This window comes from Microcaecilia unicolor, chromosome 4 (genome assembly GCF_901765095.1).
Source record: "Microcaecilia unicolor chromosome 4, aMicUni1.1, whole genome shotgun sequence".
NCBI classification, from domain to species: domain Eukaryota; kingdom Metazoa; phylum Chordata; class Amphibia; order Gymnophiona; family Siphonopidae; genus Microcaecilia; species Microcaecilia unicolor.
Genome location: NC_044034.1, coordinates 44,319,251 through 44,343,133, shown reverse-complemented (window position 1 = coordinate 44,343,133; position 23,883 = coordinate 44,319,251). Strand labels below are relative to the sequence as shown.

Sequence of the window (23,883 nt, the reverse complement as noted above, 5' to 3'; positions counted from 1 at the left end):
CCTCTCAAGTATCCCTTCTGCTCCTCTTTACATTTTTCTCTCCTCTTCCTCCTAAAGTATATTTCCCAAATTATTTTTGAAAGTTCAGATTTTTTTTAGTTCTTGTTTCTCTCACAGGAGGCAAGTGACAAATTTAAGTAAGTAAAATAAAATAACGAGACCACAGTGCTATTGGTTTGGGATTCTTGTAATGTATTTTATTTTCTTATGTTGTATTTTTATTTTAGGATGTGAACTGCCTTGAAAAACTGATTTTGAGAAAAAAGTAGTCTGTGAGTAATTTTATACAGGATTTTTCATACATAATACCTGTTTTATGCATACTATGACAAAAAAGTATGCACTTATATTGATGCAGAGGCACGCATGTTTAGAGGTGTAGTTTGGGTTAAGTCACAAAGTATATATGTAACTTATAATATACAAATCTATATGCACACTTCTCCCGCATATACTTACGCCTGCTCCCAAGGAGGTGTAAATGTACACAGGGGCTTTTTAGCCATGACTATTTAGGTTTTATGAGGACATTTTATAAAGACATATAGCCACCTGTGTAACGTTATTACATAACCTCAAAATAAGCGCCTACTTGGACATCCAACCTCATATACTGGCACATACAAGTGTATGTGTACAAGTTACAATTATAATTCATATATATGATGGAGCTGGGTATGACATTTGAGGCTGGCAAAAATGTTTTTTAAATTTTTTTCTTTGGGTGGGAGGGGGTTGGTGATCACTGGAGGAGTAAGGGGAGGTCATCCCCGATTCCCTCCGGTGGTCATCTGGTCAGTTGGGGCACCTTTTCGAGGCTTGGTCATGAAACAAATTGGACCAAGTCAAGTCGGCTAAATGTTCGTCAGGGACGCCCTTCTTTTTTCCATTATCGGCCGAGGACGCCCATCTCTTAACCACACCCCTGTCCCGCCTTCGGTACACTGCAGACACCCCCCCCCCCCCCTTCCCGTGAACTTTGGTCATCCCCATGACGGAAAGCAGTTGAGGACACCCAAAATCAGCTTTCGATTATGCCAATTTGGGCGCCCCTGAGAGGACGACGCCCATCTCCTGATTTGTGTCAGAAGATGGGCGTCCTTCTCTTTCGATTATGCCGCTGATAGGCGTACATAAGTGTTGTCACTGAACTGTAATTGGCCAGTTGGATACATCTGGTGTACCCGAGGCTTCTCACACATACTACTGAATTAGATGCCCTCTAGGTGACTAAATCTAGGTGCCCCTTTATAGAATTGCCCTCTGCATGGGCAAAAATAACAAAAAATAAAATCTTACTTCTGCTCATTGGCACAAATAGGGCCGTTTACTAAGGTGCATTAGTGTTTTTAGCGTGCACGCTAACCATGTAGGCGCCTATAGGGATATTGTAGGCACATACGTGGTTAACGCACATACACGGTTAATATAACGCTGCTTAGTAAACAGGGCCCATACACTGCAATTCTAACTGGGGCTCCACCCCCAACTAGAACTTCTCTGTGAATGAGAGATGGAAAAATGAAGGTTCATAGCCATATTGGAGATCCCCTCTGGACGCTTTGGGATAGAATGTGCTAAGTCTTGGCCTTAATTATTTTTATTTATTTTTACATAATTTGGCATTCAGTGTGGGACTAAAAGCCTAAATACCGTGCATTTTATTGGATTCCTGGAAATGTTCGTCCTCTGTATCAATCTTCAAAGGGTCTTCAGTAATCATCTGGATATTTTTTTCAAGATACCAGCTCAGATTCTCATCACAGACAGTGAAGAGTAAATAGAATTCCTTGTCAACTCCCTTCTGTAGGGGGAAGGAAACAAAATGCATCAGAAAAAGGCTGGTTTAGTGTGATTTCACTGCCCGAGAATAAATAGCACTACACTCACTCCCAGGGAGAATATGTTTACCATCTCAAACTTATTTATGCTTGCTTCAAATAACAAGCACTAATAAAGAGCCCTGTTTACAAAGCTGCTCTGTAGGCACCCTAGCTTTTTTAAGCATGCGCTAAAAATTAGTGCACATTAAATTCTAGAGACACCCATATATTCCTATGGGTGTCTCTAGCATTAGCACATAACGTTACTACCAAATCAAGGGTTACACACTCCTCCTCTTAGTCAAATTGTGCTACACAACCAAATATATATGACTATTTCTAAATTTTACTATCATTTCCACATAACAATTATACATACATTCCATATATCACATCAAATTTATTCCTGCTTAAAAAATACATACAGATCAACCATACCCATAACTCTATCCCACCATTTCACAATGTATGTATAATTATTATGTGGAAATGATAGCATTAGCACATGCTAAAAATGTTAGCTAACCTTAGTAAACAGGGCCCAAAGTGTACATAGAGCAATGCAAGTGTCATATTTGCAACTAGTAAAAAAAGGCCCGTTTCTGACACAAATGAAACGGGCGCTAGCAAGGATTTCGTCATTTAGCACCTCCCCGCTCCCCCCGGTTTCTATTTCTGTTGATGGCTCTCTCATTCTCCCTGTCTCCTCAGCTCGAAACCTTGGGGTCATCTTTGACTCTTCTCTCTCCTTCTCTGCTCATATCCAGCAGATTGCCAAGACCTGTCGTTTCTTTCTTTACAACATCCGTAAAATCCGCCCCTTTCTTTCCGAGCACTCTACCAAAACCCTCATCCACACCCTTGTCACCTCTCGTTTAGACTACTGCAATCTGCTTCTTGCAGCCCTCCCACTTAGTCACCTCTCCCCTCTCCAGTCGGTTCAAAACTCTGCTGCCCGTCTCATCTTCCGCCAGGGTCGCTTTACTCATACTACCCCGCTCCTCAAGACCCTTCACTGGCTCCCTATCCGTTTTCGCATCCTGTTCAAACTTCTTCTACTAACCTATAAATGTACTCACTCTGCTGCTCCCCAGTATCTCTCCACACTCGTCCTTCCTTACACCCCTTCCCGTGCACTCCGCTCCATGGATAAATCCATCTTATCTGTTCCCTTCTCCACTACTGCCAACTCCAGACTTCGCGCCTTCTGTCTCGCTGCACCCTATGCCTGGAATAAACTTCCTGAGCCCCTACATCTTGCCCCATCCTTGGCCACCTTTAAATCTAGACTGAAAGCCCACCTCTTTAACATTGCTTTTGACTCGTAACCACTTGTAACCACTCGCCTCCACCTACCCTCCTCTCTTCCTTCCCGTTCATATTAATTGATTTGATTTGCTTACTTTATTTATTTTTTGTCTATTAGATTGTAAGCTCTTTGAGCAGGGACTGTCTTTCTTCTATGTTTGTGCAGCGCTGCGTATGCCTTGTAGCGCTATAGAAATGCTAAGTAGTAGTAGGTGCGATGCCCCCACTCCCGGCCCCATCCCACCCACGGCGATGCATCCGGACGCAGCCATCCGACCCACCGTGCCCATCGCACCCACCTTCGCATTGGTTTGGCGGCGGGGGACCCGGAACCCCGCCACCACAAGTCCTGTGTGCTGACTACGGCATCATCGTCGGCATTGGTACCTGTGCAGGGCGGAGTTTTGTGCGTCTGACGTCATGCACGTGCAGGACGTCAGACGCACAGAAGCCCTGCCTCCACAGGCTAGGAACGCTGAAGATGACGCCGTAGCGAGCAGACAGGGCTTGTGCTGGCGGGGTTTCGGGTCCCCCGCCGGCAAAGCAACGCGAAGGTGGGTGTCTCAGGAGGGGGTTGTTGCGGGGGGGGGGGGGGGTGCTGGAGGTCCTTGTGTTCAGCTGCAGGTTTAGGGGGGGGGGGGTCAACCGTTTGTTTAGTTGATTTTTTTTTTCCTGCCCTCGACGTCACGACGTTTGACGCGAGGGCGGGGCACGGGTCTGTGGGGTGGCTTCACCACCATGAATCCACGAACCGTTCTGGGAGACTGACTGACTTCAGTGACGTCAGTGTCCTCAGAATGTTGAGGTTGCTTTTTATTATAGTAGATGGTTGCATAAGGTTTGCAGATAGAGAGTGTGGAGGAAGGGTTGACAAGCCAGACAGCATGTTATGGAAAGGAGTGAATATATGTACAGAGTGGTCAGCACTGCCACTACATGGATTGTGGCAATATCCGGTCCGATTTGAAGATAGTTTTCTGCATAAATGTAAGACATCCTAAAATGCCCATGTTCCTCCTTTGCTGTGCTCTGGCACTGAGCATATAGTGCTGAGGCAGTCTTTAAAGATTTCAGTGGCCCTATCCATACACTTCCACTGAAAACACACAGAAGGAGGCTGACATTATCCAGATAATTGCCTTTGAATATCAGGGACTATATATCTAAAAAAAAAACCAAAAAACTATTAACTACCTTCATGTGCATTTATAGGACAGTCTCTCTTTGAGATCCCACAATGTATTTTATCAGCTTCATTACAATAGACAACAATGTGTGTGTGTTTTTCAAGGCTAAGAATACATAGCTGCATGGATTTGTGCTGTGTGTTTGAAAAAAATGAGTAAATATATGTGGAAAAGGGATTTCATGCATATAGGTACGGAGAAGGGCAATCAAAAATGATAAAGGGAATAGAATGAGATACAGTGACCAGAATGGCACACAATACTCAAGGTGTGGTTTCGCCATGGAGTAATATAGAGGCATTATGATGGTCTCTGTTTTATTCACTGTTCCTTTCCTAATAATCTGAGCAGAAGATTTCAACGTATTGTCCACGATGGGCCCTATATCCTTTTCATCAGTGGTGATTCCTAATATGGACTCTATGATTTGGATTATTCTTCCCAATGTGCATCACTTTGCACTCGAGCACATTAAATTTCACCTGCCATCTGAATGCCCATTCTTCTAGCCTCCCAAGGTCCTCCTGCAATTTCACGTAATCCGCATACAGTTTAATAACTGAATAGTTTCGAGTCATCTGCAAATTTGATTACCTCACTCATTGATTCCATTTCCAGATCACTTATGTTATATAGTCCACTATTCACCTTCTTCTGTTGAGAGAGACAGGCCCATTTAATCCTACCCTCTGTTTTCTACCTATCAACCAGTTCCCAATCCACAACAAAACATTGCCTCCTATCCCATGGCTTTTTACTTTTATCAGAAGTCTCTCATGAGGAACTTTGTCAAAAGCTTTCTGAAAATCTAGATACACTACATCAACTGTCTCATCTTTATCCACGCTTTCAAAACAAATGTAGCAAATTTGTGCGGCAAGGCTTCCCTTGGCTGAAAAGAAACAGGAAAAGAAAAAACAAACAAACATTCTATAGAGAACGGAAAAGCAAAAAGTGGACATGGCCAGGCGGATAAGGATGTCACTGGAGCCACACTCTGGTTATTAATTTTATTGTTAACCCGATACGACCATGTTTGAATATCTGGTTTATTTTTGGCCGGTTTAAACTTAATTGGCCAAGTCAATATTCAGCGCTGGCCAGTTTAAGTTTAAACCAGCCAAAAATAAACCTGTTATTTCAGTGTCACGAGTTGGCAGCCAAGCTTAGCCAGCAATACACTGAATACTAGCGGATAGCCAGTTACATCACATGATGCAACTGCTTAGCCATTAAGCTATCTCCCACTGAATATTTGCGGATAGCTGGTTAAGTGCAATTTAAACGCCCAGGAGCCATTCCTGACTGGTTAAATAGCATTGAATATCAGGGTGGGGGGGGGGGGGGGAATTGTTCACAAACCTTAGCCTCTCATATAATTGGTTGATCCAACAAAATACTGCTACACCGTTCAAAACAGCATTGAAACACAAAGTCTTCACAAATTCACTGATCATGGCCTGCATGGGACCAAGATGCTGTTATAGAATTTGCGCTTTAGCACGTGACATCAAGGCACCTAATGTGAGGCATTAAGTTATAGAGTTGCCTCCATTATATTTTTCCCACTGTTCTCCAGAAGCCAAAACAAATTTCAGTAAATTGTCCTTAGCAAATAGATTTATTAAACACAGAGATCAGATCAGTTTAGAAGTACTTGCAAATTCCATGGAGGACAGAATTAAAATTTCTAATTGACCTGGATAAAATGGAGAATTGAGCAGAAATAAACAGGCTGATAAATGCTAGTGAGACAGTGATATATCAGTCATTAGCAGTTTTAAAGATAAACATCTGTCTAGAATCATGTACTTGCATTGGGTATTTTGGAGGAAGGGATACAGAGTAAATGACACCCTACAGGTTCCTTCTAGTTCTCTATGATTTTTATATTCAGTCATACTTTCATCTCTCTTAAAGTGCATTTACTGCAGCATAAAAAGCAATTGGAAGAGAGGATCATGCTTTCTCACCTGTGTTTCATCATCATTCAAAGTATTCTTTTTACAGACTAAGAGGGGCCCCACTAGGCCAGAGTTGGTGTCCATGACTGGATCCACTGAGGAGTAGTACAAATAAGTAAGACACGATGGGTCACTAGCAGTTGGACCTACACTTTCAGGCACTGTCCATGTGTATGTGAAAATCTCACCAGGTTTCACATGTGCTCCCATCTTCTGAACCTCTTAAAATATAAAACAAATTAGTACCACAGAATAAATTATAGTTAACAGAAAATGTAAAAAGTAAATACTAGCTTCTGGTTTTTCTCAAGGCAGATGTGACCAGAAGACAAACAGGAAATTTGGAAAACGTGTTATATAGATTACTGCACTAGCTGGGGCAGTGCAGACTACTCCAGTCTGTTTTGTTTTGGACTTTACTGGTTTTGAGTTCAGTTTCAGCCAGGGAGGAAAGAGAGACAGATCTCTTTGTGGAGGCTCGGTGAATTATATGTCCTGACCTTCCCAGGTACTATTTAGACAGTATATAGATGTTTAGTTTTCTAATTGATCCATTTTTCAGTTACTTGTTACTGTTTGCTATTTGCACATTTTTGTTCAGTATTCAATTTTTATGAGAATAAACAAAATTGTTTGTTTGCTCTGCTTGTCTGGACTGATAAAGAATCCTGGTGGTTTGTGTGTTGGATCTGCGAGTGCTTTCTGGGAACTGTGGGACCACTGGGAGTGTGGCCCCAGTAACCTAGAAATCACTGGAGATAACTTGGGAGCTGAAGACTTGCCCCGAGGCGGTTGTGACCCAGATGGTGGGAGGAGGGTGCTAGTATAGAGCACAAGCAGCAGGTGGACAGAGCTGTGCTGGAGATAGACCCTCTAAGTGGCTGTGGGGTAACCCCAGGCAGGTGGCTAGGCATTTTGTGACACTCCCACACAAAGATACACCTACTCTGAGACAGGAGTAACTTTGTGTGTATATACTGGTGGAAATCAATGCTTATGGTGTGTTTTATAAAATACCTGTCCCTATCTGGGTACCATCGCTGAATATCTGGGCACAAGGCAGCCATTTGGAGTTATATTCTGAATATCGGTGGTGCTTAGGTAACTGCCAGCTCCATCTGACTGCCCCCAGACCATACCGATACAAACTGGAGACTGATGTGGCAGTGACAGCAGATATTCAGTGGCACTGTCCGGTTAAATGTAACTGAACATCTGCTCTAGGGCCAGCCAGTGTGATTTAACCAGGCTGGAGCGTCTCTTGTTTGGTTAAATTGTTTTTATTAATGACCCCAAGATATCTAGGTCCCAGTTCCACTCTGTTCTGCCCATAATCCAACCCTGGGACACCTAAACGTATATCACATTAAAATAAGTGCTATGGTGTTTGACTGCCTACTTTTCAACATGGACAGTAAGGACCGCTAGAACCACACTAATGGGTGACATCATCGGAACACAAGCAGGTTGGAATTCCTGGAGGAAAAGTCTATAGTCTGCTATTGAGACAGACATGGGAAGCACCTGCTTGCCCTGGGATTTGTAGTATGGAGTGTTGTCATAATCTGGGTTTCTGCCAGGTACTTGTGACCTGACTTGGCCACTGTCTGTAAACAGGATACTGGGCTAGCTGGACCATTGGTCTGACCCAATATGGCTACTCTTATGTTCTTATGGAATAGCTTTCTAAAGTTCATAAAGCTCCGAAAAAGCTTTCTGAGGCTGTGCAGGAGTTCCCGCACTGCCTACTGTAACTGTAGCCATCAGTTCTTTTCCTCTGCGGTTGCAACTGGCCATCCGATATCTTCCATCTGTAAGTCAGTGCCTCAGAATTCATTTCAATTTAAAAATGGCCTCAAAATTAATTGAATTTGACTTTGTAGCTTGTGCTTCAACATGCCAGAGGTAAAGCCAGGTTTTAAAGCACTGCCTGATTTATGAGAAGAGAGATTTCAATAATGGATACCCATGAGTGCTGTGTCTGCTGCATGGGGGTCCCATGAAGTCAGTGACTGTTCAAACTTGACCAGATGTTTTTTGGTCTAGAGTGTCTAAATTGGAATATGTCCATTCAACCATGTCAGCAGTGTAATTAAGTAAGGGTACACATATATACATATTATACCTATATGTTATTAAAAGGGGCGTATCTGAGGTTTGGCGGTAGGGGGGGCAGGGGCTAGAGTGAGGGGGTACATTATAGCCCCCCCGGCTGCCGCCGCCACCCCCCCCAGCGCCGTCAACCCTCCCCCGCCTACCACCGTCAACCCTCCCCCGCCTACCGCAGTCACCTACCCCCACTGAGGTCCGCTTCCTCCTGCGGGTGCCTTTAAAAATATTACTTCAGCTGGCGGGGGACCCCAACCCCCCGCCAGCCCAGCCGAGGTCTTGTTTTAAGTTCTTCCTCATGCTGTTGAAAGCTGCAGCCTGCATCCCTTCCAGTTTCGGACGGAGTCTGACATCGAACACGTTGACATCCTGCACGTACAACGTGCTGCGACGTCAGACTCCGTCCGAGGCTGCAGCTTTCAACAGCACGAGGAAGAAGAACTTAAACAAGACCTCGGCGGGGGTAGGTGAAGGCTATGGCGGGGGAGGGTTGACCGCGGTGGGGGGGTCCAGGGCGAAATCTGCGGGGGTCCAGGGCGAAATCTGCGGGGGCCCAGGCCCCTGTGGCCCCACGCAGATACGCCTCTGGTATAGATAGGCACAGAATGATGCTGTGCATAAAATACAGTATGTATAACTGTAATGTATGATTATATAGACAAAATGAATCCAAACTGAATGACAGTGCAATTTACCATCTGCATACTGCGCTCCTTCGAAAAGTTTACTATAAGATACTCCATGTGGCAGAATACTATAATTCCGGTCAGCTTTGTTGTTAAAAATAACCAGTACAGTATCACCAACTTCAGCTTTGATAGCTGGGCCTGAAACCAGAATATAGTACAGGTTTAGGAAGATTATTTAGCAGCAAGCATTTTAATGTTATCTAAAGACGCAGAGAAAGTCTCGCAATACCGAGTATCCCCATATGTGCTTCGGCTTCAGTTCGCTGCTTTCTTTCAGTGAACGTCTGATCGGTGAATTCGGTGAAATGAACTTTCCAGTATCTTCCTCCAATCCTATCATTACCTTGCCCAAAGAAGGTTTCAGAATCACTGCAAAAAGGGATACAACAATCATGAGGAGGTAATTCTATAAAAAGACGCCTATATTTAGGCACCTATCAGGAGGCTATTCTAAAACAGAAAGTAGCCACCTACTTTCCTTTGTAGAATACTAGTGTAACCAGCTATATACGTGCCTCTATTTTAGGTGCAAGAACTTACACCAGCCACAGAGTTAGTGTAAATGCTCACGTCTAGATTGGTTAAAAAAAACATGAAAAAATGATAGCATTCTATATAACCAGGGCTACCGAGAGACAGAGCAGGGCCACCGCCCTCCCCCCTCCACTTGGGTCGCCGCTGTCCCCCACCCCCCTTACCTTCCTGCATCTGCTCCTCCCTCGGTCTGCCACTCTCCCGCTCCTGTGTGCCGGGACCCTCCAGGCCCCGACACACAGGAGCAGGAGAGAAACAGACCAAGGGAGCAGAACCTTCTGGCACTGGGCCCCCCCCCCCTTGGAGGCTGGACCCCTGGAATCTTGCCCCCCCCTCGGCGGCCCTGCATGTAACTGTGTGCCCTACCCACACTCTGCCCATGTGTATGCCCACCTTTAAACTACGCACCATCGCATGTTAGCGTGATTTAATGGAATAGCACGTAGTAGCATACATGCACACTCTGATCATTTATATGCGTTCGTGGTGCCTAAATGAGGGCATCTTCTTTACAGAATTACCCCCTAAATGTCTCCTGGAAATGACTTCACCTACAATGTCGAGTCTACCTTTTTGAAAATTGGATTTGGCTTGCACTTTTTCAGTAGTAGTTCCAGGTGAGTTACATTCAAAAGGTACTGTAGACATTTCCCTGCCCCCAGAGGACTACAATCTAAGTTTGTGTCTTACCACTATAGACAGGAAGCCCTTTCAGTTGGAGGACCCCACTCAGAAAGAGCTTTGCCACTTCTATGCAACACAAACTACTGAAAAATAAAATAAATATATAGCGCGGCAGCACACAGTCATTATTAGGGAAAGCCCTAGTAATGGCTGTGTGTCGCTGCATTATTTAATTATTTTATTTTTCAATAGTCTTCTGACTTGTAGAATTTATGCATCGTGAAGATACTGTGCAAAATGTGTCATAAGCACTTAGAATTATGTGACCCACCAATGCTCTGAGCCCTTTAAGTATTGGCAATTAAGCAACTAAGCTCCCGATATCAAACATCCATAGGTACCACACTAGGCCCTTTGGATCAGCATTATCCTGTTTTAGGCCTCTCGAGTTAGGGTCACCACTTTGGGCCTATTTGGTATGCATTAGGTTTGTCTTATTTTTAATAACCCTTTGAGAAGAGTGAGAAAGAGAAAGAGAGAGAGTACACAAAAATCCAATACTGTTTTTATCAATTGGATATGTTATGCCCAATGTACGCGATATTAAACCAGTCACAGTGGTAAAATTCCTATGCTACCTGCTTAATATGGGAGTGGGTGTGACTGGGGCGGAGCGCAGGAGTGGCCTGCTATGAAAGCTAGTATGTGGGTCATTAACACATGATAGCTGCCACAACTATCATGACTGCAGTCACGCTACCAGCAGTTAAGTAGCACAGTCACAGTCCCCTAACAATGAACAATGCTCCTGCTTCAATATCCCCTTTGTAATTCCCCATTCTCCCACAAAGCAATCCCGATCCCTGCAACACCCCAATAGGCACCGTTAACCTCCGCATCCCTCCTCGATCAGCATTCCTGATCAGCTCTCCCAATCCCAACTCCCTCTCCCAATCCTCCCCACCCTCTTCAATCCACTTTTGCAATCCTAAGACTATCACTAGGAGTCAGCGACACCATTTTGAACCCGGAACAGGATGCAGAGCGAGAAGCCCGCTCCTTGCCATTTACCTAAAGGTAAGTCCCAGGGGTGGGTGGGGCTTGGAGTGGAGGAAAGTTAGCAGGTTTCAGGGGTGATCCGGGGTCATGGATTGCTGGGAATGGGTGGTGACACTACAGGTAGCTATCTCATTGGAAGCTAACACCCAGGCTGCGTTACATGCCTGGACCGAGCGCCCATTCTATCAGCCCCAGCTTGTAACATGGTGCCCGTGCATTAACTGGTTGCCCTGTGCAGTAAATGCAGGGTAAGACTCTTGGATTTACAGCACAGGTTTTGCACTTACTGCACATTCATTTTTTTCTGTTAATATGCAGTAACTATAAAACCCTACCGCACTTTAGTAAAAGAGTCTCACAGGTGCCTATGTGCCTTTACTAAATACTAGCATATCTGTCAGAAATCTCGTCTTGCATGCAAGCGTGGACCAGTACACCTCCTTGACTGCAGGTGTAGATGCTCACATGGAAAGTTTGCAAGTACATGCAGAAGTATTTTATAATCCACACATGTACTGTACTTACGATCTCTGCCTGCAATGTACCCAGAATGCAATCCCAGCTATGTCTACTGGCAAGGTATGCCCCTTCTTGACAAGGTTAATGCCTCTTTCCAGTTTGACTGGAAACAGGGAATAAATTTAGGCACCTAACATGTACATATAATAATAATATTACATTAGTCACACTGATTTTGCCACCTTGATAGAATTCAACATTATCATCCTCTCTCTAATAATCACAGCACATCAGACTTTCCTCTCCCCCTCCCCCCAATATCACATACAGCTCCTTTGGACATCCGTAGTACCCCAAGGTACAGTGTATTTTACAAAGTCTTTTTTGCACATATGTGACCACATTCTCGCATAAAAGACTGTTTTATAAAATACTCTATATCTTGGGATACTACGGATATCCAAAGGAGCTGTAAGTGATATGGGGGGGGGGGGGGGGGGGGGTGGAGACAGGAAAGTCTGATGTGCTGTGACTAATAGAGAGAGGATAATAACGTTGAATTATATCAAGGTGGCAAAATCAGTGTGACTAATGTAATATTATTATTACTAGTAAAAAAGGCCCGTTTCTGACCCAAATGAAACGAGCGCTAGCAAGGTTTTCCTCATTTAGCAGTTGCCTGTGAGGTGCGATGCCCCCCCTCCCGGCACCATCCCACCCACGGCGATGCATCCGGCCGCAGCCATCTGACCCACCGAACCCATCGCACCCACCTTCGCGTTGGTTTGGCGGCGGGGGACCCGGAATCCCGCGACCACAAGTCCTGTGTGCTGACTACGGCGTCATCGTTGGCGTTGGTAGCTGTGCAGGGCGGAGTTCTGTGTGTCTGATTTCTTGCACGTGCAGGACGTCAGACGCACAGAAGCCCTGCCTCCACAGGCTAGGAACACCGAAGATGACGCCGTAGCGAGCAGACAGGGCTTGGGCTGCCGGGGTTTCGGATCCCCCGCCGGCAAAGCAACACGAAGGTGGGTGTCTCAGGAGGGGGTTGTTGCGGGGGGGGGGGGGGGTGCTGGAGGTCCTTGTGTTCAGCTGCAGCTTTAGGGGGGGGGTCAACCGTTTGTTTAGTTGATTTTTTTTTCCTGCCCTCGACGTCATGACGTTTGACGCGAGGGCGGGGCACGGGTCTGTGGGGTGGCTTCACCACCATGAATCCACGAACTGTTCTGGGAGACTGACTGACTTCAGTGACGTCAGTGTCCTCAGAACGTTGAGGTTGCTTTTTATTATAGTAGATATGTACAAATAAGTTAGGTGCCTAAATTTATTCCCCGTTTCCAGTCCAACTAAGAATTCTAAGGGATAAATAGTCAGCAGAAGTCAGCTGCTACTGGCATTTTGCCCAGATATTCAATGCTGGGACATGCCCCGGGCACCGGCACTGAATATCTGAATTTGTGTGGCAAACTATTCCTTATCCTGTAAAGTGAAACATTCAGAAGTTAACCTCCTAAGCGAAACTCGATAAAGACAGGACTGAGTTTCATGCGGTCCAATTTCTTGAGTTAATTAAGCGGTTAAGTGCTGAATATCAGCACATGACCACATTAAGTGCCAACTCCACTCCTGGAGTACCTACAAAATAGCCAGCTACAGCTTTAGTAGTTAGTGCTGATATTCAGTGGAACTAACCGGCTATCAGTAGATAGACTTGACAATTTAACAGCCGGCTAAGTGCCACTGAATATCAGTAGATAGCAGCCAGGAGCCCCCTCCTGGTAGGTTAAATTACTTTGAATATCGACCCCTACGTTTTCAGCTGAGAATTCACCTGAATGTAGGAATTTAAAATATATGTTTCTAAATTTAGGCCTGTCATTCATTTACCCAGATTTAGTAGCTTAAATTTATAAGCCTAGTGCTGAAAATCAGTGCTAACTTTTCCTACACCCTAAACCCATTCTGTTGCCACCTATTTTTTTTAGACTCCTAAATTTAAGAGTTTAGTGACATTTTGAGCATAACTTTGGGTGCTCAGCCCCAGGGGCGTATCTGCGTGGGGCCTCAGGGGCCTGGGCCCCCGCAGATTTCGCCCTGGACCCCCCTACCGCTGCCAACCCTCCCCCTCCGTTGCTGTCGCCTACCTTCGCTGGCGGGGGACCCCAACCCCCGCCAGCCGAGGTCCGCGTCCTCTTGCCGCTGCCGGCTGCCTTTAAAAGAATTCCGTCAGCTGGTGGGGGACCCCCAACCCCCGCCAGCCAAGCCGAGGTCCTTTCATTTCTTCCACTAAAGCTGGCAGATTGGCAATGGCAGCGGGAGATTGGCAATGGCAGCGGCTGGGGGGAGGGGGATCGGCGGCGGGGGGGGGGGGCTATAATGTGCCCCCTCACTCTGGCCCTGGCCCCCCCTACTGCCGTTCAGATACGCCCCTGCTCAGCCCTAGTACAATTTCAAAGAGACCAATTTAGGAGCCTAACTCTCAGTTAGGAGCCTAAATCCTTTGCAAATTGATCCCATGGTTTCTTGCCATATCAACGTGTTATGAAGTGAAACACAGAGTACACAATCCATCTACAGAGCTGCAGGGATACTACAGATCACATCAATACTGCTGTAAAGCACATTTTCAGTAGCAGAGAGGAGCAACTTAAAGCACCTGATGGCAGATGTGGGGTTCATATATTAAACAATAGTCCCCAATATGAGAATGAGTGATCGGGATTTGCTGGGTAGCATTCGGCTGTACAGATCTGAGTCTTTGAATCTAGGAGGAGTAGCCTAGTGGTTAGAGCAGTGGACTTTGATCCTGGGGAACTGAGTTCGATTCCCACTGCAGCTCCTTGTGACTCTGGGCAAGTCACTTAACCCTCCATTGCCCCTGGTACAAAATAAGTACCTGAATATATGTAAACCGCTTTGAATGTAGTTGCAAAAACCTCAGAACGGCGGTATATCAAGTCCCATTTCCCTAACATGGTGAGGAATATGTAATTTGAATCTTTTAACTGATATTGGACCTTACAGATTAAAGATCAGTATATACACAAATGAAGTTGGGCATGCATCTGGAATAGTGAACTATGCACTGAAGTGTCAACATTTAAAGGGTTTGTCCAGCTATCTTCGGGAGTTAACCAGACCAAACCTGATGTTTGAAATGTGCTATTCCCACTAACTAGCTAAACTTTATCCAGGGCAAATTATTGCCCAAACAAAATTTGGTCGAAAAAACACTAGATGGTGATGGGAGCATGCCTGGGCACAATTCAGGTCTGACTGGTCAACAACATCATCAAGTGCCGTTTGGCCAAAGTTATCTGGGTAACGCTGCTCAGGCAAATAGCAGGCCTTAAAAGTTAAGGAACAATTTTGTTCCGGACAGAGGTCAGGGGGACACTAGCAGTAAGTGTTAAAATAAATGCATAGCCATTTCTAAATGATGGAAGGTCTTATGCAGAGAAGGGCGACAAAAATGATAAAAGGGATGGGACGGCTACCCTATGAGGAGAGGTTAAGACGGCTAGGACTCTTTAGCCTGGAGAGAAGGCGGCTGAGGGGTGATATGATAGAGGTTTACAAAATAATGAGCGGGATAGAGCGGACAGATGTGAAGCGTTTGTTTACATCTTTCTAACAATAATAGAACCAGGGGACACAAGATGAAATTAGAATGTGGTAGGTTTAAAACAAATCGGAGAAAGTTTTTCTTTACTCAGTGCGTAGTTAGACTCTGGAACTCATTGCCGGAGAAGGTAGTGACGGCAGCTGGCCTTGCTGAGTTTAAAGGGGGTCTGGACAGATTTATGAAGGAAAAGTCCATTGATCGTTACTAAATTTTGGGGTTTTTGCCAGGTACTTGGGGCCTGGATTGGCCGCTGTCGGAGACAGAGTGCTGGGCTTGATGGACCTTTGGTCTTTTCCCAGCGTGGCAGTGCTTATGTAAATTAGGCATGTGGTTGCACAGTAAACAGTATGATATACTCTTCTCCAGGCACTATACACTGTGCATTTGCTAAAGCCTAAATGATAACAATTGTCTTTATAGTGTGCATTCTGCATTTCAAAAATCTCTTATGCTGATCAGTCGAAAATGATCACAATGTTGCCTGTAACAGTCACTCCAGGAAGTAGGATTAAGCTACTATTCTGTGTGTACTTTGCTGGATATCATAAGTGTACACTGCCAGTAGTTGTAGTACTTTCATTTTAGCAAGTTAAAAACATTGATGGCTAAGTTTCAATAACGTTTATTTTATACCTACTAAGCTGTTTGAGGTTCCTGGCATTTTTTTTGTGGGGGTGGGGGGGGGGGGAGATGTTTGTAGTTCTGTGAAACAGAAAAAAAAGCAACACTGGGCCTTCAGGATGGAGATAAATGTTGTCCTTTTATTCTGACGATGACCCGACACGGGCGTACAAACGCCTGCCTCAGGGATCAGAAAGTATATGGAAATAGTGATGGAAAATCAGGAAAAAAACCAAACAATCAGGGTATATTGCCTATCTGTGTAGGCAAGAAAAACGCTAACGGTGAAAAAAAACGCCAATCTAATTTTCACCGTTAGCGTCAGACCCAAAATGGACGCATAGCAATTTTCATTATGCCGCATGTCTATTTTCGGCAAAAGGTTTAAAAAGGCATTTTTTACAGGTGCGCTGAAAAATGATTCTGCGTGCGCCCAAAACACGTGTCTACACTACCGCAGGCCATTTTTCAGCGCGGCTTTGTAAAAGAGCCCCTTAACCTTGCACTGCCTCAGGTACAAACTTAGGGTTCCTTTTAAAAAGCTAAGCTAGCGATTAGCGGTGCACCAAATGTGACAAAGCCTATTCAATTCCTATGGGTTTAGATTGTAAGCCTTCCAGGAACAAGGGAATATTTTGTGTACCTGCATGTAAATCACTGTGAACTACTACTGTGAGCTACATCCAAATAAATAAATAAATGTACCCCCCCCCCCCCCCCCAACTATCCACACCTCACAGTAACACAGGTTTTGTCCTTGATGGGACAGAATCTTCCATTAAACCTTCCAGTGATTCAATGTCCTCTTAGCTCCAAAAAGAGACCTTAGTAAACAGTTTTGTGGTTTCCAAACAAAATGTTTGCCATTTCACAAAACAGGCCAGTAACTACAGTACAGAAACAGAATGCCAGCACTCAATCCAAAAGTAGGCAATGTACATCATTCATTCTCATACTGGGGACTATTTAGACTTTTTCATAAACCGTTAAATTGGTTAAATCCATCCTATATGGTTTACAATATTGCATGCATAGTAAATTAAATTAGCATGCTTCCCCCCCCCCCCCCCCTGACTGCTCTAACATGGTCAGAAGCAAAGAAAGATGAATAAATACTTTCCCCCCTGTTTACTAAGCTGCGGGCAATGCCGACACAGCCCATTTACTAGAGCAGCTTAGTAAACAGGGGGAGTTTGTTTCCTTCTGAGAAAAATCCCCTCAGAATCCTTTCTTTCTATTCTTTTCTCTTGAATTTCAAAGGAACACAAAGACCATTTTACTTGAATCAATTCCCTCTGTTGGCCTTCCCTCACCTGTAAACTCAGATCTATTCTAAGTTAGGCCTTGAGACTCTGGAAACAATAACATCCTTTTTCCTTTACTTCTACGTTCCTTTCTCTGCCTGGCGAATGCTTTTACATAACTCTGCTGCTATCTACTGGACACACAAAATTACTACATCTCTTATACCATTTTCCTTACTACACCAATATTTTATTTTATTTTTTGTTACATTTGTACGCCACGCTTTCCAACTCATGGCAGGCTCAATGCGGCTTACATGGGGCAATGGAGGGTTAAGTGACTTGCCCAGGGTCACAAGGAGCTGCCTGTGCCTGAAGTGGGAATCAAACTCAGTTCCTCAGTTCCCCAGGACCAAAGTCCACCACCCTAACCACTAAGCCTCTCCTCCACTCCTAACCTAACAGAACATTAGCTACCATAACCTCATCAGTGAACGTCTTATTTCAGAAAGACAATTAATACACTCAGCAGACCTTTTATAAAGCAGCGGTAAGTCCAAAGGAAGCTTACCGCTTGCTAATCCAGAACTACCACTGCCGGTGGCAGTTCCAGCTGGAGCAGACGCCATTTCCGGCACTCCGGAAAATTTTTTTCTGTAGCGTAGCGCTAAACCAGCAGTAATTGGGCATCGCTGCGCAGCAACTGGTTATCGCCAGGTTACCGTGAGAGCACTTATCACCTCAATGGGTGGTGGTAAGTGCTCTTTTGGGGGGGGGGGGGGAGATTTTACCTGCCGCAGTAAAAAGGGCCCTGGAATGCAGAAAAAATGGCCCCCACCACTACCAAAGGGCCCTTTTTCCCCGCAGCTTAGTAAAAAGGACCCCTCTGTTCATTTCCTACCCTTAGCACCACCTGCATGCCTCAGTCAAGGACACAAATTTGAAAAAAATGCCCCTTCTTACCAGGGACAAAGGTTTAAATGCACAATCTTAATCAGCTTTGTCACCCCCCCCCCCCCCCTCCCATACCAAGAGGGAAGAAAGGGAAAAATAATTCTCTATTCTTTGGAAAATCACCTCACCTGCCCGTTGCATTTAAAGCTTGGCCACTGAACTTGTCAGAGCCTTGCGGACCATAATCCCATAGCACCATCTCAGCAGCAATAAAGTACTTTCTTTCTCGGCCAGCCAGGGGTGGTGCAGAAACCTGGCTATTACAGGACTTTACTTCATAAAGGCCTTGCATACCAGCTGAAAGAGAAGAATCAAAACTGAGCAGCCCTTCCAATAATATCTGTTTTCCAGAGATACTGGCAAAATTTCCATCTTTATTATCATTTATCATCTTTTTATCATTTTTTTCTATCAATGAAGCATTCTATTCAACATTTCTTGTGTTTTCTAGCAGCTAGCTTCTATGGATTTATTTTTTTATTTATTTATTGCATTTGTATCCCACATTTTCCCACCTATTTGCAGGCTCAATGTGGCTTACAGAGTTTGTTATGACATTATCATTCCATGATATCATATACACTTAGTATTGTGCAGTTTATTCCCAAACCTGGTCCTGGAGGCACCCCAGCCAGTCAGGTTTTCTCACGATATCCACAATGAATATTTATGAGAGATATCTGTATGCACTGCCTCTACTGGATGCAAATCTATCTCATGAATATTCATTGTGGATATCCTGGATACCTGGCTGGCTGGGGTGTCTCCAAGACCAGGTTTGGTAACCACTGAATGAAATAAATAAATAAATACACTATTTTAATGTACCATAATAAAAGCTTCAGTAAACAGACAGCAGAATAAGTGGCAATTAAACAACTTGGTACTAAGAGGTAGGCACCACAATAGGGCACGCTTAAAGCTAATTCTTTAACGGCGCTTAAGCTGTTACAGAATACTAGCTCAACATCATGTTGGCATGCCAAAATGGAGACGCAGAAGCTTACAGTAGCTCAATGGCCTTCGTGCACCATGCAATGTGCGCAACTGATACTATTCTATACATTTCACACCGCTTGGCGACACACCCACATGTACACCCCCTTGCAGTTACGTGCTAAGCGACTTTAGCGCATGTTTTATAGAGTAGCGCCTAGCAGTTATGCACTTAAATGCCAATTATTAGAACCTCTGACGAATGAGTGCTACCATTCTATAAACTATGCACACACTCGGCACCTAATAGTAGTCACTGAGCTAGTGAATGATGGTGTAAGCAGGGGCATAACCAGACCTCACAGTGGGAGGGGGCCAGAGCCCGAGGTTGGGGGCACATTTTGAGTGCCGCCCCGCTGCCCTCCCCCCACCGCCACGCCTCACCTCCTCGGCCGCCCACCCCCACCACCTCGCCTCCTTGCCACTTCCCCTCACAAACAAATACCTTTGTTGGCGGAGGTCCCCAACCCTGCCAGCCGAAGCCTTCTTCAGCGTCGGTCTCCGCACAGCCACGTTCGCTGCCCTGCTCTTCTTGCTCCTCCTGTGCACGCTGACGCTGTTCTGTCCTCTGACAGCCTCGCACTAGTTTATAATGTGATCCTAAAATGTGTTTAATGCCTGTACTGTTATTCTCATTTCTAAGGACTTTCACTGCTGCAGTTTCTCACTGCAAAGATACATGAGCAATGCACTGTGGGTAATGTAGTTCACAGGCAGTGCAGCCACACTTGCTTATCTGTGTAAGGACGGTTACCACTGGTGGTGAGGCTGCCCAGACCTATTTTCTCTCTCAGCCAAGCCTGGCTCCTGTGTCTACTTGCTATCATTTCCTGTTCAGTCTTAATATCTATGTCCTGAGAGGTCAGCCAGGTATGACCTTTCCCTCCAATCCTCTAGGACCACCCCTTGATACCCGATGGCAGGCTCTGTCCCCATTGGTCTCTATCTGCTCCTCCCTGAACCTGTGTGAGGCCTCAACACCTCTTTGCCCCTTCAGCCATAAGGCATTCCACCATCTTGCCAGAGACATGGAGCATGCACCATCTTATTCCAGACAGCTCTGTCCTGGTGAAACTCCTTGTAACGAACCTGTTTTTTTACCTTGAAAATATCTCCTCCCTAATGAGATATCACATATTCCAGTCACCCAGCTTTGGACCAGTTCTACCTGTTCAACTATCTTTCTCTCCTGCAATAAAGCTACCTCTCCCCAGATCTCCACCTCCAACAGCTCTCAGATTAAGGAGTCTCTGTGCCCTGGAACAGCACGTCTGAACATCTGTCTGTGAGTAAATTATCTGTGATTTATTCAAATAAAAGAAGCTTCATAAAATAATAGAGACTCCAGGTGTGACTGTGTGCCAAGGTTATACTCCAAGATATTGGGGCCTCAAGTTAAGAAGCATCAAGAGTCTTGACAGACGTTCCTTCTCAGTTTCACATAAAGGAGCGTCAGCAGGCATAGGAGGAGCAAGAAGAGCAGGGCAGCGAATGCGGTTGCGTTGGAGACCGGCGCTGAAGATGGCTTCGGCTACCGGGGGTTGGGGACCCCCGCCAGCCAAACCAAGGGCCCGGATGAAATTTGCGGGGCCCAGGCCCCCGTAGCTATGCCACTGGGTGTAAGTGAGGAGGATATGCATGTAGTTTGATTTCTAATTCATTTGTCATGCACACAGATTCAAACCTCTCTCTTCTCTACTGCAAGTATTCCATTGGCTACCCAGTATTATTTTCAAATTGCTCATTCTTACTTTCAAAGCATACAGAATAGGTCTGCTAGATTATCTTAACACATTTACCATTCCATATTCTCTCGCTCATCTGCTCTGCCCTAGTTCTTTCTAAACCAAAGATGGCCCCAATTAGAATTCACCCGGCACCATGCACCTTTCTTCTAGAATTCTTTACCTCTCTCCCTTTGGGCTAAGTCATCCTTTAAAAAATTTAAGACAGCTCTAAAAACATGGCTTTTTACATAGGCTTTTTCTTTGGAATAATTGTTGTTTTCAGTATGTAGATTTGTCACCGCTTCCCTTGCCCATTTTCCTCACCCGTTCCCTGCACTCCGCTGCCCAACCCTTTTCCTTCTCCTTTCTCTCTAGATCCCTTCCCTTGCTTTCTCCTAGCTTACCCCCGTTTACTAAGACTCACTAGCGGCTGCCGCGCGACACTAGAGCAGCTTAGTAAACTGGGGGTTAGCTTGCTGTGAATGTCTCATTACGATTGTTTTACCATCTTTCCTACAAGTTTTGTAGTTCCTTTCGACCCTTTTTTTACAAATAATTTTATTGACTGTAAACCACTCTGTTCTGCGACTCAGTATGGCAAGTTTTAATAAACTATAAATGTAATTGTTTAACCAGAATTATTACTTGGATTTATACATTTTATTTTTTCATTTTTATGTAAAATCTCTGTTTTGTTACCTTGAATGTGATCATTCACTTGGCAACTCAACATCCATTTTCCAGAGTTTTCCACGATCATTTCAGCTGTGACAAAAGTTGCTGGAAAGAGGTTGATGATATCTGTTCTGTGCCCTCTGTTTATGATGGTGTGGCCGTGAAAATATGCAGAGTGGACATCTACTTCATTACCCATTCCAAATAAATGCCAGGACACAGAGTCACCCATACATAGCTCTAGGCCTGGTAGATTTCCGAAAACATAACCATTGATGGCTTTAAAAAAAACACACATATTTAAGATATTAGTGACAGCAAAACCAGTCTGGATAGTATCTAGATCTATAGGCTATAGTGGTTTCCAAACAACGTCATCAGGCATGAAAGATATACTTTTGACATATTCCCACTAATTCTATATATGGTGCTTAGAATAGTGCAACCAATTTGCATGTGCAATTAATTTAATGAGCCAAGCGCTGATAATTGGGTCTTAATCATGCTAATTAGCATCAATTTAAATTTACACATGTATGTTGCAGATCTAATTGAACTATCCCCAAGAAATGCAAGCCCGGAAACCAGAGGTTAGTTACTCCTTCATTTACCAAACTGCAGAACTATAATTTGCAAAACCATCTACATGGGTGGATTTAGTTATCTGGGCTCCAAATGGTGGAACTCAATACTCGAGGCAACAAGAAGCATTACTAATTATCTTCAAGTCAAAAAAGAACTGAAGACCTACCTTTTCAAGAAATTCTATAGGTATCTTCACACGGCAATGATGTTCACACTACTTTGTAACTGTAATAAACCACTGTAACTTCGCATAACTGTAAATTATAAGCCACATTGAACAGAAGCTTGTTTTTGGATAACAGTGGGATACAAGAATGAATAAAATAAATAAATTAAATAAATATTTACATGCCAGGATCCTCACATAAATTTTATGTGCGGCATTAAAATGGGGGTGGCCATGGGAGGGTCATGTGCAGATCAGGGGTCTTCCTGCGATATATGCGTGTTGTTATAGATTAAGTGGGGTCTGTGTCTTATTTAGGTGCCAGGATTTACATCAGGATACAGTGGGTATAAATTCTCACAGCTAAAGTTAGTTGCGGATCCAGGCGCTAAGTTCTATTCTAACTTTCTCGGCACCTATTTTTCTGTACCATTTACAGAATTTAGTCCATTATGGGCTTCTAACGTACAAAGGTATAATCTGAAACCTGAAAACCTGACAAGATATGAGGTCCACTGCTTTAGGCCCTTATTTTTTACTTCTTCTTTGGACCTAGTAGACATTCCGGAAGGATCTGGGTCCTTATAACACAAACACAACTAAGTGGATTGCACTTACATCTCTGATTCATATCAACTGACCATCTATAGAATGGAGCACCTATGAGTTCAAATGCCCAAAGCCATTTACCCAGGTTAATATGCTGCTGGAAATTGCTCACCTTTCCCTGGATAAAAGCACACAAAGGAATCAGCAATACAAATATTTTTACTTGTGAAGAAAGATGAGTTCTGTGTAAGATTAGATCGGGACAGGTACAACATTTTCTGTGAGCACTTTATCCTGACAAATTATCAGGGGAAAGTCTTCTCTTTGAAAACTGGTATGAAGTCTGTAGGGAAAAGTACCAGTGAACTTTGTACCAGTCTACAGAGTTTTGAAAATGGCCTCCTAGAGGGGCAATTTTTCAAAGAATGTTCCATTAATAAATTAGGAGAATTTTCGGTCAGACTTACAACTCTTAGGGGTCCTTTTATTAAGGTGCGCCAAAAAATGGCCTGCGCTGGTGTAGACGGGTGTACTGGACGCACGCAGGTCCATTTTTCAGCACGCCTGCAAAAAGGGCCTTGGGGGGGGGGGAGGGCTGAAAATGGACGTGTGGCAAAATGAAAACTGGCGCGCGTCCATTTTGGGCCTGAGACCTTACTGCCACCCACTGACTTAGTGGTAAGGTCTTAAGCGTTAATCGGGCAGCAATCGTCAGCGTGCGTACAATGCCAATTACCGCCCGGTTGGCGCACGTAGCAGATAAACATAAAAAAATGAAATTACCACCCAGGCCATGTGGTAGGCGGGCAGTAGTTCAAAACTGATGCGCATAGGATGCATGTACACGCCTACACAGCTTATAAAAGGGTCCCCTAATCTTTGGATAAAAATTCACCTAAATTTAGATTTTGAAAATTTAGGAACCTAAGGTATGCTAACAGATTCAGCGCACACTAACAATTAGCATGCACTAAATGATAAGATG

The 23,883-nt window shown here is 44.4% G+C and overlaps 1 protein-coding gene across 4 annotated transcripts in view; it reads right to left on the bottom strand.

Annotated features, from left to right (window-relative positions):
- Positions 1-23,883, bottom strand: part of HEPHL1 (hephaestin like 1) — a 138,138-nt gene that overhangs the window by 84,396 nt on the left and 29,859 nt on the right. For all 4 annotated transcript variants that reach the window (XM_030200195.1, XM_030200196.1, XM_030200198.1 and 1 more), the window contains exons 5-10: positions 21,623-21,877; positions 18,329-18,497; positions 9,310-9,449; positions 9,087-9,218; positions 6,292-6,503; positions 1,654-1,804 (exon numbers count right to left, since the gene is read on the bottom strand). In XM_030200195.1, coding sequence (XP_030056055.1) covers positions 1,654-1,804; positions 6,292-6,503; positions 9,087-9,218; positions 9,310-9,449; positions 18,329-18,497; positions 21,623-21,877 — 1,059 coding nt within the window. The remainder of the gene's footprint in view (positions 1-1,653; positions 1,805-6,291; positions 6,504-9,086; positions 9,219-9,309; positions 9,450-18,328; positions 18,498-21,622; positions 21,878-23,883) is intronic.